The sequence below is a fragment of the Peromyscus leucopus genome, chromosome 13, assembly GCF_004664715.2.
Source record: "Peromyscus leucopus breed LL Stock chromosome 13, UCI_PerLeu_2.1, whole genome shotgun sequence".
Classification (NCBI taxonomy): Eukaryota; Metazoa; Chordata; class Mammalia; order Rodentia; family Cricetidae; genus Peromyscus; species Peromyscus leucopus.
The window spans coordinates 8,088,502-8,104,528 of record NC_051074.1 but is presented as its reverse complement, the minus strand read 5'-3'; the positions used below and the strand labels follow the sequence as shown (position 1 = coordinate 8,104,528).

Below are 16,027 nucleotides of genomic sequence, written 5' to 3'. Positions count from 1 at the left end.
CTGGCGGTTCTCAGCACCATCTTGGGTGTGCATCTGCTGCCTCCCTGGTCCCCAGAAGCTGGTGGTGGTCAGGATTCCCCATTGCTGCCAGCTCCTGACATTTCCAATGCCCTGCCTGGACTCCCTGGAAGCTGGCCCCCAGTTGGAGACACACCTCCCCCCCCCCTTATTTAGACTCTCAGCTCCCTAGCTGGAAGACCTTTCCTCTTGGAACACTGAGCGTGCCACTGATCCAGACAGGCCAGATGAGGCACAATTCAGCAAAGCTGAGGACCATGCCCTCCCTGGAAGGCATGTGTCCCCGCTCCAGGACCTCCCCCACTCACACTTGCCCAGGGATGCATGGCCTTCCAACTCCCCATTTCTGGTTGAGGTCAGCTTCCCTCTTTCAGCCTTCACCTTTGAACAGCCCTGGGATGGCATGCTTAGGAAACACTGTAGGGCAGAGACTTCATGCTGTCTTCACCATCAACCACAGGATGAGAGCTACATCCTGATCTGCAGAGGGGGAGAGACTGGACCTGGCATGGGCTTTTAAACCTGAAAGCTACCCCCTACCTCCCCTCACCCCCAACACACTTCTTCTAATAAGGCCACACCTCCTAATCCTTCTAATCCTTTCCAACAGTGCCACTCCCTGGTGACTAAGCATTCAAGTATGGGAGCCTATGGGGGCCATTCTTATTCAAGCCACCACACCCTGGGAGCACTCAGAACCCAAGTCTGGCTTCTGTCCTGTACCCCCTGCCCTATTTGATCTCTGAGTCAGGTCTAGGAGCAAAGTGAATCCTGACTTGCAAAAGCAGGATGGCATTGAGTCCTGTCCTCAGAACCCAGGGGTGTCAGGACCACTCTGATCCCCTGGGCTGGTCCTGGAGAAGAAGTCCATGTGCAGTGGGAGCTGGAGGCCACTCAAGGCCTCAGTGGGCTAGTAGCTGATGCTGGTCTGACCAGTTCCTAACCTGCAGTCTAGGTCCTCACCAGTCTATGACAGACAGATCACGCCACTCACACACAGTGAGAGTCCTTTATTGTTTGGTTACAAATCCTAGTGCCTTGTTCTGGAGGAGAGGAAGGAGGAGAAGGATCAGAGGAAGTAAAGATGGGAGGGAGGGAAGGAGAGAAAGAGACACACAGAAAACATGTGGAGACTGAGCCATACACAACCGCAATGAGACTAAGGTCTGAATCCCTCCAAATCATATCACGACAGACAGTGGAGCCCATCAGGTTGTAGCCCCACCCCATCCCAGCCCACCACTGGAAGCAAGCTTCTGACACACCCAGAGGTCATCCCCAGAAGTCCCTGCAGACCAGGGTGAGGGGTCACGTGTCAGATATTTACATTATGATTCATAACAGTAGCAAAATTACAGTTATGAAGTAGCAATGAAATAATTCTATGGTTGGGGTTCACCACACACGAGGAACTGTATTTAAGGGCCGCGGCTTTAGGAAGGCTGAGAGCCGCTCTCCAAGGGGATCCTCCCCTGCCTCACTCTCCTGCCCTGCACCACACCCCCTGCCTTCCTAGTGTCTCCTCAGGGGCTGCCTTCCTGGTGTCAGAGGTCCCCACGGTGGGGCAGGGGCCACCGTCATCCCAGAAGCAGATCTGTAAACACAGTACCAACATGCAGAGGCTAAGGACGGAGAGCCTGGCCCTCATCCAGCCATCCCACGTGGGGTGGGTGTGGAATCTGAGGAAAGAGGGGAGAGAGAAGTCGTGGACATAGCCAAAGAGCTGAGGTGGGCACCCAAGCGTGAGGTCCTGGCTCAGTGTTCTGGGTACCCCACTTAACCCCTCATTTTTGATGCTTCCACCAAAACCACGGGTGGGTAGAGCCAGAAGAGCAAACGGTACAGAGCCTGTTTCCTTGGCGGGTGCGGTCCAGGACCCCTCGGCTTCCTTCTCTGAGGTCTACAGGGACAGCAGAGCCCTCTCTCCCCCACCACGTGGGTACCAGGGTCTCACTCTTACCACTGGTCACAAAGTTTGGTAGCACCAGAGACTAGAGCTGTGTCCTCAGCGGTGACATCTGATAGTGAGGCCAGTCCAAGCCCTGGAGTGGGCAGCAGCTCCCAGTAACGGAAGACAGGCGTGACAGGAGCCATTCTGCAGGGCCAGGAAGAGCTGACCCAGGAACTCCTTCCTTCCTAGTGTTCCTGAGCGGCACTTGGGCTGAAGGGCTGTGTCCACTTAGAGACGTCCAGGAAGATGGTAGAGGCCCCGTGGTAGAGCCAGAGACGGGGTAGGGAGCCGTGGCGGGCCCAGGCATCCCTCACGGTGTCATAGGCCTCCATCTCCACGTGGTAGTCGCCATCCATGCCCTGCCAGCGGCCACCTGTCACGTACAGCGCGTCACCCAGAGACACCAGTGCACCGTTCTCGTGCAGGCTGTGCTGAGACTGCACCTGTGGATGGCAGCTGTCAGGGGCCGGTGAGCACCCGGAGAGTGGACACAAGGATGCCCTTGGTGGGGCTGGGGCCAGCTGCCTGGCCCTGAATCCCAGAGCTCTTCCACTGCCCGCTGTGGTTATATCGGACGTTTTACCAGGGACGCCCTGGTCTCTCTCCAACCTACATCTAACAGGACAGCCCCTTCAGGCTCTGGGAGTCACAGGATCCAAGTGGAGTGCTGAGGTCTGAGCCCAGAGCTGCCTCCAGGGGGTCTAGGTTGAGCCTTGGCTTCACTGTAGCCCTCTTGGAGAGGACAGATGTGTCAGAAAAGGCCTGAGTTGCCTCTGCCTGCAGGCCCAACGAGGTCAAAGTAGAGCTCACTGCTACTGGGAGCCCAGCCCGTGCTGTGGCTCAGCGGGGAGGCTCAGGGGAGCAGCCCCCTGACAAGGGCTTGCTCTGCGCCTGCTTCACTGCCGTCGTGGGACCCCCAGTCAGTGGAACGCTGAAGCTAGAGGTCAGCCGTGAGCAGCAGGACACAGTGGGCCCCCTGTCGCCAGGCTGACAGGGGGCTGGAGGGAGGCATCATTTCATCAGGCTCCTGGGACTGAGAATGGAGAGGTAGGTGGACTAGCCCAGGGCATCCAGCCTGGGACTGAGGAGAAAGGCCAGGGCTCTGGTGACGGTGATGGTGCCTGGACACGCCCACCTCCCTCCCACCCCTTCCTGGGCCTGGTGGCTGAAGAAGAGAGGCAAGGTGAGATGATACTGGGGAGATGGCTGCTCCTCACACTCTTAGCTCAGGATCCACCTGCTTGGCTTCATCTCCCACAGGGTGGGACGCTCACCACCCCACAGCTAACAAACACTTCTTCCTTTCTACCCATGGCGGCCCCAGAGGCACTCGTCCCTGAACGTGGATTCGATCCCTGAGAAGGGAGACGAGAACTCCAGGGAAAGAGACCTGACAATGACCAGCGGCCATTGCGTCCCCGTCATCCCTGGCACTGTGGCCACCCTGTCTTCTAGCGAGAGCCTGAAGGCCTGCCCAGCTTCTCTGTTGGCCTCGGACACTCCTCCACACCTCCGTTCTGTGGTACCTTGAGGGTGCCAGGAGTCCAGCAAGGCTGCACCAGGGGGTGGGCAGGGGGAGGCATGGGGAGACTCACCTTCTGCCACAGGTTGGCCCCCGGGTCATACACGTAGACCTTCTTCGTGTTGTCGCCAATGAGATAGAGGGCTCCGTTCAGAGCAGCGCAGCGTGGGGAGGATAGGTACTTGGGCAGGAAGGGTGAGGCGATCACGCTCCACGCGTCTGCAGGGCACATGGATGGCTAACTTCAGCAGGAGGAGGGGGCAGTTCCTCCCTGGGGACGGTCACGAAGGGCTCCACTCTGAGGGCTCCAGAGCCCCAGCACACTCACTGCCAATGGAGTAAGCCTGGAGCAGTGAACTGTGAGGCCTCTGCCTTACCTGCCTCTCACTGGGCCATGTGGTGGTGGGGGGGCAGGAGAGGCAGGAGGGGCTTTGACCTGGTCACCCTCCCACCTCATTCCCACAGGCTTCTGCGAGTCCCCGGGCCTCTGCATCTATCCAACCCACACTTCCCCACACGCCAGGTCCAGAAGCCATACGCCCCATCTGGACCCCGTCACCTTGGGAACACAGGCCGTCAGGGAGGCCCTCCCACCTGTCACAGGGCTGTAGCACTGCAGGGCCAGCATGTTGTACTTGCAGGCGCTGGAGCCCACCAGGTAGAGACGGCCCTGGCAGCTGGCGGCCGAGAAGTTGCTGACATACTTGAGGGCCGGGCTGACGGGACTCCAGCTGTCTGTGTAGGGGTCATAACGCTCCACCTCTACGGCGTCCAGGGCAGTGCCTACGGAAGGATGTCCTTAGCTGGGCAGGAGCTGGGCAGTGGGGTCTAGGAATAGGAGACAGTCCTGCAAACGTGGGGTCTGGACTTTTAAAGGTGTCAGGGATGGCCCCAGAGCCCCAGAAAGGGAAGATGGATGAAGGAGGTATGTCCTGAGGGAGGTACTGAGCTGGGTCCCCTTCCTAGGCAGGGCCTTCCCAAGGCCACACCAGGAAGTGGTATGTGGGTGGGATGGTGGGCACTGGTCCCTAGGGCAAGTCCTGGGAGAACAGGTTGTAAGGCATACAACTATGGTAATAGCCCCCAGTGGGATCGATGTGCTAATTGCAATAACTTATTATGGGATACATGCCTCCTAGTCTAAGCCTCTGTGAGAATCTGGGAACCCCCAAGGTGCCTGGTTACTCAGGGCCTACGTACCCTCTGCTTTCCAGCCAAGAGTACAGCTGGAAATTATTAGAAAAAGGGGAGCCTCCGGGGGGCAGTTAGGCATTAGAAATGGCTTCAGGGTCAGACCTATCTGTGGCTCTTTGGGGCCACTTCTGAGTCTTATTTTAGTATTCATCTGAGCAGTATACTCCACAGAGAAGCTCTTTGCTATGGCACTGGGGGGTCTGGGTGATAAGGTGGTCCCCATGTCAGGCTGATATAACACGGGGGTCACTGGGAGTCATTCACTTCCCAGTGACCCGGCTGAGGTCTGAGTCCCTGTTTCCGGGGTGTGTGTGATCATCCTGCTGGCCCTGGGGCGCTGAGTCCTCCAGGATAGGAAAACAGGGGCTGGCTGGTTCCTGGGTACCCAAGATGCCCCAGACAGGGGTTCTGGGGACTGTCTGCATGGGGCTCACTGACCCCAGAAGGCGAAGAGCTCTCCCCAGCAGCATCCCCAGAGGGGTGTGGGGTGGGGACCTGGGGCTCTAGGAATGAGGGGCCTGGTGATGGGGCGGGAGGCCTCACCACCAATGGCGTAGATCTCTCCGTTCAGCGCTGTGCTGGCGTGGTTTGTGCGAGCCTTCAGCATGGGCGCCACAGGCTTCCAGACAGCTTCCTTCAGCGGGAAGCACCAGGCTTGGGTGGTCGACCAGGTGTCTGTTTTGGTGCCCCGTGAGCCACCTGCCAGAGAGAGAGAGAGAGGTTCAGTATACCCAGTGATGTCTCCTAGCACCTGTCAGTGGACTCTGAATTTGTATTCATTTGCTTTACAATCATTTTGGGTTTTGCTTGTTTGGGTCAGACTGGCCTCAAGCTTGCTGTATAGCCAAGGATGACCTTGAGTTTCTGGCCCTCCCCATCTCTACCTCTGGAAATTCCTCCCTTCCAGATGTATAGAAAGGTCTGGAAGGTCTTCACCTTCCAGGGTCCTGTTGGGTAGGAGAGTTGGTTTGAGAGGCCGGTGCTGTGCCAAGTTGATCAGGGTGTCCCGAGGAGCTCTGAGTCACCCACCTGTGACATAGACATCACTGTTGAGTGCTGCCAGAGAGAAGCCCCACTTGTGATAGTCCGGGAAGTCCGGGAGTGCCATCCACTGCCCTGGTGGGGAGAGAGACAGAGGGTCAGAGTGGTAGAGCTCCTGCAGGCCCTCTGGCCGCACCCCCCCTCTCCCCCCCCCACTTCCCCACCCCGCCGCTGCTACTGCACCTGCCCTGGTTCCTTTTATAGAAAGTGACTGCAGAAATGCCCCACACACACACACTAGTGATGAAGAAAATGGGGTCAGAGAGTCTGGGGTGTCTCAGCTCATCACATTCCCCACAGCACCCCTTAGAGCCTGGGCCCAGACTGGACAAGTATGGCACAAGGGTATAAAAGACAGCCCAAGATCTGCCCGCTGTTGGCACCCTGGCCTGAAGCTGACCCTCCTAAATGGACCTAGTCTACCTCAGTCATAGAGGCTATCAGCTGTGTGTGGGCATCGCTCATTCAGTTACTCATCTATTTATCCATCCATCCCAAGCCACTCTCCATTTACGAGGCAGACAAGATAAGCAGAGAATGAGATACCAGTCTTGCAGCAGGTAGAGTGAAGTCCAAACCCCGACTTGCATGCACCAGTTGTGTGGACTTAGACAAGGCCCAGCCTCAGCTTCCCTGTCTATAGAATGGGGGTGAACTGGGCCTGAGAGATGGCCCAGCCAGCGAAGGCTCTTGTCATCAAGACTGATGATTTGAATTTGATCCCTAGATGCCACATGACAGAAGGAGGTAACTAACTCCCACAAGCTGCTTCCACCTGTTAACCGTGGTGCTGACATGAAGGAGGGGACACACACACACACACAGAGAGAGAGAGACACACACACACACATAAATAAATAAATAAATAAATAAATAAATAAATAAATAAATAAATTTAAAAAGATGTGGTATGAGATGTGAGACACATGGAGGTTGATAGGCTGTTGTCCCTGTTGTGAGGGACAAAGTGATGAGTAGTACTTTGAAAGAAGCCATCATGAATGAGATCATAGGCGTGGGAAAGTCGAATCCTATGAATGGGCTTGTTGCAAGTGTTTGTGGGAGACCAGGCCTTGGGGAAGTCCCCTGGAATACTGTTGACTGTTTATGACAGTTTGGGAACATGTAGAATTCTAGAACTCATGGTGAGCCGAGCCTGGACCCTGGACAGGAACGGAGTGTCCCCTGATTCATGTCTGTGTCACCCCAGGGTGAGGATGGCCCAGCAATCGCAGACGGTTGCTGCCAGCCAGCTGCTGTCTCCTGACGTCAACCCCAAATCCCCACTCGTCAGCCTCTGACCTGGACGGCTGGCTGTGGACTTCCTCCAGCCCGCCAGAGCTGATGCAGTGGGCACTGGCAACCTGCCTCAGTCCTGGAGCCAACTAGCCCACATCAGCACTTTCCCAAGAGCTCTCCTGGGCAGACAGCCTGTGGGGTGCCCTTACTACCCTCTCCCAAGACTCTTTTTTTTACAACTATAGGAGAAGACACTGGGAACCCATTTCACAGATGAGAAAAATCAAGACACATCCAGGGAGGTAAAAATGAGCTGTTCTAGGGTCAGATTGGATCCCAGTTTGGGCTGACCCAGAAGTGAACTTTAACTCCTGGGCTGTTAGCTCCCATTTCTGCCCCGCCCCCAGAGCCTTGGTTCCCACACTGGGTGCTCAGGACAGGGGAGCCTAGAGCAATTGATGGGCTGGCACATCCACCCTGAGTAGCACTGTTTGGGTTGTGGGGCCTTTAATCCCAACCACCAGGGCCTAATAAAAACCAGAGGTAAGGCTTCTACCGGAGGGAGAATGGACTGGAAGCATTATCCAGTTCTTCTCTGACACCCCCTCCCCATGGCCACCAGGCTCCTCTACAAGCCTGGAACAGCCTGACACTCAACCTTCTGGAGGCAGAGCCTGGGCAGGTTCCCCATTCTCTGGACACCTCACTGGCTCTACCCCAAGGTGGTGCATGGTTCATGCCCAGGACAAGCATGGCAGGTACTTACTGGCCTTGGTGTTGTAGAAGGCGAAGTTCCCAGTGTGGGGGCTGGGCTCTTCACCACCCTCCTCGTCTTCCTCCAGGGCCCGCCCCCCCACGACCACCAGCACCTCCTGCATCGTCTGTGGGAGGCCAGGAAGCTCCTGTGGGGGGGAAGGGGAGCCAGGTCAGAGTGGCCAGCCACTGTCTGCCCAGCACAGGGCTCCATGGGTGCTGTTCCGTTAGTGCCTGGGCTTGAGGTTAGGTGGGCCCTGGTATGTGTGCACACATGCACGTGTGTATGCATCTGTGAGCACCTGTGCATGCATGTGTGCATGGGCTGGACATGGTGGTGCACACCCCCGCCCTGTGAATGCCACCACCCCATGAACACCCGCGCCCCATGCACACTCTCACACGGTGAAGAGCTGTGTCTCTCACTGGTCACAAAGGGCTTTCCCAGGTGCTGCGGATTACCCTTGGGGTGATTACCCTTGGGGTGATTACCCTTGGGGTGATTACCCTTGGGACAGCCACAGCAAGGCCTGTCACTTGTCAGGACCTGCCCGCTGCCAGCATGAACAGGGCCGGAACTCCACACAGGTTCAGTCGGGGCCCCCTCAGGAGCCCCTGGTGACGGTTTCCAGGTCCCACAGTGCAGCTGTACCACTGTCCTGGATGCTTTGCCCAAATCTTCCTCCCGTCCCACTCCTATGCCTCCTCTCAGGTCTTGCTCCAGTGCTGCCTCCTCCAGGGAGTCCTTCTTGACTGCCAGCCCTTGCCAAGATGCCCCTAGTACACTCCCAGTGCTGGCCTTTCCACTACGCTTTAACTCTGTATTCAGACTCATCCTCACCCAGCGGTAGGCTTCTTAAAGACAGAGACACTTCTAGTTTCTTCCCTTGGTATTCAGAGCATGGCACACTTGAAAGGTCAATGGTGATGCTCTCTCAGGGGACCAGCCTGCAGCAGGGAGCCATACTCGATTGGGCACTTTGAGGGTGCCCACTCTTTTCTCTCCCTGCGGTGGGAACTCCGGGGATCCTCCTCCACGCCTTAGGTGCAAGTCCCCTGCCCCTCACTCACCGCACTGTGGCCCTGGGACAGGGCCTCCTGGCATGCCTCTGACTCCTGGATCAGCGGCTCTGTGGCCAGCAACTGCTGCACACAGGGCCGTGGCACCGCATCCAGGTGCACCAGGCTGAGGAGCTCGGGCAGGTGGGCAGACCGCTCCTGGGGGTCATGGCGCACCCAGCGCAGCAGGGCTTCGAGCCGACTCTGCTCCGGTTGCACCTGCAGCAGGTCACTGGCCAGACAGGTGGCCAGTCGGTCTCTAGGCAGCTGCAAGAACTCATCCTCTTGGGCCACGGCCTCGAAGTTCTCCCGCAGGAAGGCCCAGGCTTTGGCAGCCACGCCCAAGAGTCCCTGCTGCTCCCCAAATTCACAGATGCCCAAGCAGTTGGTGGCGTCCAGCTGCTGCTGGAGGTATCGGCCACAGACCTTCTGCACAGTGGGGAAGTGGAGGCGCGATGCGGTGCGGGTCAGCGCCTCCACGTTGGTCTGAGTGATGGTCAGGCGGCCAGTGTACACAAAGTCCACCAGCTGACCCACCGCAGCCGGATCTACATCTCGAAGCTCCACACGGGCCGAAAAGCTCTCAGCAAAGTCTCCGGCAAACATGGCGTGGAAGTAGGGGCTGCTCAGAGCCAGGAGGCTGCGGTGACAGGGCAGCTCCTGGTCACCAACCAGCAGGGTGACATCGGCCAGCTTGGGCAGGGAGCGCAGACGCTGCAGGCCATCCAGCATGTCTTGGGCATGTGAAGGCAGATGGAAGTCCAGATTGTCTAGATTCCTCACCATGATGGTATGCCCACCAGAGACCCTTCTGGTCCACCCTCTTTCCCGGAAGTAGTACCCGGGGCTCGCCTGAGCACCTGAGTAGGAAAACAGGGTCAGCCGTGAGAGCTACGGCCTCATCCACCTATGATTCAGTATGACTGTCTGGGCATCCGCCATTGCCACCCCTGGCAAGCACCCACCTACTGCATGTTGCCAGTGTGGGGGCCACTTTGGGCATCCCATATCCTGCTCTATCCCAGGTTCTCAGCCCTGTGGGCAAGCCAACAGTTGCTTCTACGTTATAGAGAGGAAACTGAGGGCTAGATCTACTACTTATGGCCAACTAGTTAGGATAATATTGGATCACCTAGAGAACACAAGCCCGGGTCCTCCTATCTTCCACATCATAGACCTCCAAGGTTAGGGAACCTCCCTGCTCCAAGCACCCAAGAGGCTTCCTCTCTCAAGCTCCACGCTGCTGGGCAGGCAGTCCACTGGAGGTGTTTTAGGTTTTGCTCTGCACTACTGGTTTTCACCGCCTGTCTGCATGACCTTGCTGGGTGACTTGGTTGAGCCACGCCATTGCTGGTCCTGTTTCCTCAGCTTCGGATGGAGAGACTAAGGCTTGGAGTCACCGTCCCAGGCAGTTCATATGCACAGCCACTTCCCAGCCACTTCCTGTGGCCCCGAGATCACACTGCCAGGTAAGTGCTGTTATTTTCCAGAGAAACTGACACAGAGGGTTTGAGTCATCTACCCAAGACCACAGGGCTAGGAAGTGGGGGGAGCCAGCAATTGAATTCAGGGTCAGGCTCGCAACTGGGAACTCAGTTTTAACTACAGCGGCTTTCCCATGGCGTAGCGTGCGTGGCCTGTCAGCAGACCCACTTCTAGACTTAACTACATGTGTGTCTGGTATTTTACCCCAAGGAAACCACCAGAGAAACAGTCACTGGTCACAGTGGGGCACACCTGCGACCCCGACACTCAGAAAGCTGAGGCCCGAGGTTTCAAGGCCTGCTTGGGTTACATAGTGAGACCTTGCCAAAAAAATTCTTTTAGAAAGAAAGAAGTGGGGGGAAGAAAAGGGAGGGAGGGAGGAGAAAGGGGGGCAAAGGAAAGAGGGGAGCATCTATGTGGAGGCACCCATCCTGAGTCCCTCACAGCTAAAAGCTGCACAATGGTAGTAGTATATTGCCCCCTCCTGGGAGTGGGGGTTACCTCACACAGCCACCACAGTGCTGGGGGATTAGTAAGTCTGGTGGACGCCTGGAAAATGAGGAAATCAGAGGACGAGTCCTAGCCAGGGAGCTGGCAAACCACAGGGCCTGGGGCTGGGGTGGGCTGGGAGCTTGAACCCCATGCCCCAATCCCTGATGCAATCTCCTTCCTACACATGGGGACCTACCTGAGGACCTATCAGGAAGATTTTCAAGGGACAGCCTTGGCTCAGGCCCGCAAAGGGAAGCTCAGGAGACCGTTGACTTCAAGGCCCTCATACCCACCAGGAATCTCTCCTGCCTACCCTCTTGGGGAGGCCTCTGACTGGGATTATGACGTGTTAGCTGGGGCCGGTGTAGGAAGGGCTGTGCCCAAGCCAGCGCCCACAGTCCTTGCATTCCAATCATCGCTGGGCTCTTTGGCTATGGACTGTAGCTGCAGTGGTACAACCAGGCCTGTGTGCTCAGCGCCTCTCCAAGGGGCCTCAGAGATACCTGCTGACCCCTGCTGCTGCAGTGCCACAGAGGCCGGAGGGCAAAGGGGGAGTTTGGGGTCTTAGCAAGGTGCTCATGGGTCTTTAGAGTCTTAGCAGGATGGCATTGGCTTCAACCTGGCTAATGTGGCTGCATTCCTCTGGCCCAGCTCCCCTCTCTGAACCCATATGGCCCCCAGGAGCCCCTTGCCTGTAGAGGACTAGCTGGCACTCACCTCCTCGTAGATCCCTTGATCTTACCTGTTAGTAGGCCTCCTTAGGGCCCCTTGCTGAGACCATAGACCAAAGGGCAAGACTAGGCTGAAGTGTGGGCCACAAAGGAGGCCTGCTGGGCTGAACTGGGCTGGGCTGGGCTGGGCAGGCCACGTGGGAACTTAGGGGTATTTTTAGACTCTGTATGGGAGGGGGGGGAGTGGAGGGGGAGGGAGGAAGGTCCCAGCTCTTCGAAGACTGTCTCCTTTGAAAGCCCACACTGTCTAAAGTCACACAGGAGACTTCTGGGTACCCAGAGTACTAGAATGGACAGTGGGGAGTTTCTTGGGCAAGCCGGTGTTTTGATTCATATCCCAGGCCGTCAGGCTGAGCTGGGGGAGCTGAGAATGTGACATGGAGACACAGCAGGGTGGAGACAGCAGGAGCCTGTGCTGGGGCCTGTGGGGCCCATAGAACACTGCTCAGGGCCGACACTAAGAACCTTCTGGTACCGCTTCGCCACTGTGCTGATGAGGACTCAGGTAGCCACAGCCCCTCTGTGGGGTGGGACGGTCGCGTCATGAATAAGCACAGGCTGGACAAGCTTGAGGTCCACAGTGGCGGTGGGGGAGGCTTCAACAGTAAAGGTAGTTCTCAGGGTAGTGATGGGTAGTGATGGGGAGACTCCCTGACTCCTGCGTGCACGGTGGGAGAGACTGGGCTTGTCCCCACACAAGAAACAAAGCCTTGGCCTTGGGCTGCCCCGGTGTTCCCCTCCATCCGGAATGCTCAGGCAGCTGAGAAATGGGGGTCATCCAAAAAGAAAGTGGCCAAGGTTTGCAACCTTCCATGAAGTGCTTGGTTCGTGGGGACACACTTCGCAGACAGACTCTAGGATGCTTATGTCAGCCAAGGTCAGGTTGGGTCAGGGACCAGAGGAGGCGATCCGAGGAAGGGGCAAGGTAAAGGTTTTGCTTACTGCCCCGTTCGCAGGGCCAGTGCTTCTGCTGTTGGGGGAGGGGGGGAATGAAGGACAGGGACTGTAACCCAGCAGACCGTGGGGACATTAGAGGCCCGGTGTATTATTGGATGAGAGACCTGCTAGGACACACAACACCAGGGACTCAACATGACAGGTTGCTTCCAAGAGCTGGGACTTTAAAGTAGGCCCGTGATGATAAAAGTCAGACATGTTTTTGAAATATAAAGATATGTAGCAGAGCTCTCCTATAGTAAATGACAGTACCCCTCTCCGAGACTGTCAACTCTGAGTCTGGACATGTACACATGGCTGGGTGGCTGGCTGGCCGGCTGGACACGTGCATGTCACTGCCTTGATCACTTGATGCTGAATCATGAGTTTTGAGGAGACTGGTTTGAAAATATGACTTTAAGTGTCATCTTGACAGGAAGATGTCTTCCTCCCCAAGGCTGAATGTGACTCCAGGCACAGCTCCTATTCACCGGCTTTCGGCTCATTTTCCGTTTTGGACACTATGATGAAGAGTATCAGCTATACAGTTACTTCCCCGGAACAGACTCCCAGTGTGAATTCACCAAACTAAAATGTGCAACTAAAATCTTTTAAAGGTTCGGCTCACACCAGAGGGACCAGGCCTGGAGGAGGCACACCTGCTTTTGCTGGTGCGTGGATGTTCCTGTGGCCATGAGGCCAACCCAGGATGGGGCCCACAGGTTAGACTGCCTCGCACAGTTCAGGTTTTATGTTCCGGCTGGTGCGCAGAGTCTCTGGGTGCATGTGAGATTGATTTGGGGAGGGGCTTGCTGTAAACACATTCTCTTCCAGCAGTTAGCCACTGCTCTCCACACCGTTACTGACTCTTCTTCAGTCCCTGTGGTGTGGCTGCAGTACTGGTTGTTTTGTTTTACCTCAGGCCATGCTTTCCATGTGTGAACAGTCAGGCTTCTCTGTTCTTGGGTCAGAACCACCTTGCTGAATTGACACTGCTCTATAATAATGACACCCCAGGTCAGAATCAAGCTCCTTCTCTATGCTCTCCTGTTACATCTGTCAGCTATTGCTGTGGAACAATTTGTCCCCGAATCTAGTGTCTCAAAAGAGCAATGCCCCACAAGTGCCATCCGGGGGTGGTCCTTTCAGAATGTCCCATCAGGCTTCAGTAAGGGGTCTTCAAGCTTTGGTCACCTAAAGGCTGTTTTGGGGTGGGGACCTGCTGGGCTATGTGGAGGAAGACTGGATCCCTCCCTACACATACCTCCCGGGTCTCCCTAGGGTCTTTCCTCACCTGGCTACTGGCTTCCCTGAGGTGTAGAGAGAAGTAGCCACAGAATTGGAGTCACAGTGTCTTCCATAGTCTAATCAGAAACGACGCCCCCAGTATCTGCCATATTCTGGGGGTAAGAGCTGTGACTATCAGGGGACAAGGTCACTTAGAACCTTCTTAGAGGCCTCACAGCTTCAGTATCAGTTGCTTCTCATGTTGTGGTGAAGCAACTTAAAGGATAAGAGCTTACTTTGGCTCACAGTTTGAGGGGACACAGCCCATCAAGGCAGGGTAAGCATGGCAGCTGGAGCATCAGACAGTGGTCATACTGTGTCAGAATCAGGAAACAGAAAGCAGACAGACACTCGCCCTGGGCTTTGAAACCTCAAGGTCCTTCCCCAGTGATCTATTTCCTCTGGTCAGTTTCTACCTTCAGTGGGTTCCACATCATACCAAAACAGGACCACTAACTGACCTACTTCCAATGGGTTCCATATCCTACCAAAACAGGATCACCAACTGGTCTACCTCCAATGGTTCCACATTCTACCAAAACAGGATCACCAACTGGTCTACCTCCAATGGTTCCACATTCTACCAAAACAGGATCACCAACTGGTCTACCTCCAATGGTTCCACATTCTACCAAAACAGGATCACCAACTGGTCTACCTCCAATGGTTCCACATTCTACCAAAACAGGACCATCAACTGGGGACCAAGAGTTCAAACACATGAGCTTATGTGCAAGACTTTGTCTCTGCTTCTTTGAAATGAACTTTGCAGTTGTATTTTAAAAGCTCAACCTTGTGTTGGGTGGTGGGAGTGCACGCCTTTAATCCCAGCACTCAAGAGGCAGAGGCAGGCAGATATCAGTGAGTTCAAGGCCAGCCTGGTCTACAAAGTGAGTTCCAGGACAGCTAGGACTGTTACACAGAGAAACCCTGTCTAAAAAAAAAAAAAAAAAAAAAAAAAAAAAAAAGCTCAACTTTGCATTAAGCCCTCATTGATCTGGAGAACTGACATCTTACTATGCTTGCTCTGGTCACCAAGGAGGGTACCATTCCTTTATTCAACTTGGCATGGTTTCTATTTCTGTATATTCATTCTGCACACATTTACATACTGACAAAAGAGTCCTGACTCACCTGAAAGCCTTGTTCTGTGGCCTCAACCTCCAGGGCGTATATGAAGGGATTCTGGGTCCTCAGTGGAGTTTTGCCAGCAGGACAACAGACTTATGTGTCCAACTGTGAGTGTGGCCTTGAGGGGCCAACCTCTGCCTATGTGGGCATCTGCTCCCCACAGGTGAGCTGTTAGAGGGCCAGGGTCTCCTAGCCTGCTGGATAGGTCATCAGAACTATCCAGAATGTCTTTGAAAATCAGCTACCTGTCCTCACCCAGGCCAGAGAAACAGAATCTCTAGGTAGCTTCCTGTAGAAGCGATGTGTCTGCAGAAGAAGTTGCCTTCCATTTGGGCTACAAGCCTAGGTTTGAGTCCCCACTGCCTCCCATGCCTGGCATCCCATCTAGCCCCAGGTCCCTTGGGTCTTCTTGGGTGTCCCTGAGAGTCTGAGTCTGGCCTTTCAGCTGAGAAACTGAAATCCAAAGGCTGTGAGGACCGGGTGTGCCCACTTCTTGACTAGGAGATGCAAGGCTGATGCCCTCCCAAGCCACAACCCAGCCTCCTTCACTGTTGCTCTCTAAAAGAAATGACAGTAACTACCTACAGGTGTCACACCCACTAGTGTCTGCTTGTGGAAGTACCACAGGCTAGTGAGCATCTGAGCTTGTGGGGAACCTCTGGGCAGGATCCCTCACCCTTCAATCCCACCGGGACCAGGGATGGGCAAGCCAGCATCAGCACCACATCCCTGATCCTATGATGTAGGGAGGAGTCTGGATCCTCTGGGGGCTGACATCTTGACCTGATGCTGTAGCTGCAGTGAGCGAGCTGGGGTCTGAGTGCCCACTCAGTGGCCAGGCTCTGTGGACACAGGTAGCTTTGCCAGGGGCTGGAGTGATGAGCAAGTGTGTACCAGCCAGGAACAGGAACTTTATTTAGCAAACACACGTCCAGATTCAGCTCCCTGTGAGGCTCTAGAAGCAGAGGAAGCCAAGGGCAGGGTGGTGGGGTTCACCCAGTCACCCCCAGAGCAGGTCCCAGGGCTGGAGGCAACTTGTAGCCAGGATCTGTGCTACTGGCCTTTGCGGCTCTTCCAGCACCAACGCCCATTACCCATGCCAACGTTATCTCCCTGGAGGTTTCTTTCTGTGGGACCCCTACCTAGTCTTGAGTCTGCGCAGGCTCTGCTCCCCCCAACAGCCTATCT

The 16,027-nt window shown here is 55.7% G+C and overlaps 1 protein-coding gene across 2 annotated transcripts; it reads right to left on the bottom strand.

Moving 5' to 3' along the window:
- Window positions 1–1,013: 1,013 nt before the first annotated feature.
- On the bottom strand, window positions 1,014–11,608 carry Klhl30 (kelch like family member 30). Of its 2 annotated transcripts, none has more exons than XM_028880358.2 (8): window positions 11,472–11,608; window positions 8,790–9,637; window positions 7,732–7,867; window positions 5,715–5,801; window positions 5,229–5,384; window positions 4,086–4,274; window positions 3,565–3,710; window positions 1,014–2,412 (listed from the first exon to the last, which is right to left on the bottom strand). In XM_028880358.2, exons 2-8 carry the CDS (start codon window positions 9,561–9,563, stop codon window positions 2,155–2,157), a joined length of 1,746 nt encoding a protein of 581 aa, XP_028736191.1. In that variant the 5' UTR covers window positions 9,564–9,637; window positions 11,472–11,608; the 3' UTR covers window positions 1,014–2,154. The 2 variants fall into 2 exon arrangements, with proteins under 2 accessions (XP_028736191.1, XP_028736190.1); XM_028880357.2 differs by having other exon boundaries at window positions 11,497–11,608.
- Window positions 11,609–16,027: the final 4,419 nt, after the last annotated feature.

What these genes read in the sequence shown, in the direction of transcription:
- Klhl30 (XM_028880358.2), bottom strand. Translation starts at nt 9,563, where the DNA reads ATGGTGAGGAATCTAGACAATCTGGACTTCCATCTGCCTTCACATGCC. An exon ending in TGTCCCAGGGCCACAGTGCG is followed by an intron (nt 7,868 to 8,789) that starts GTGAGTGAGGGG and finishes TCCCCCCCACAG; the next exon opens with GAGCTTCCTGGCCTCCCACA. An exon ending in AGAGATCTACGCCATTGGTG is followed by an intron (nt 4,275 to 5,228) that starts GTGAGGCCTCCC and finishes ATCCTTCCGTAG; the next exon opens with GCACTGCCCTGGACGCCGTA.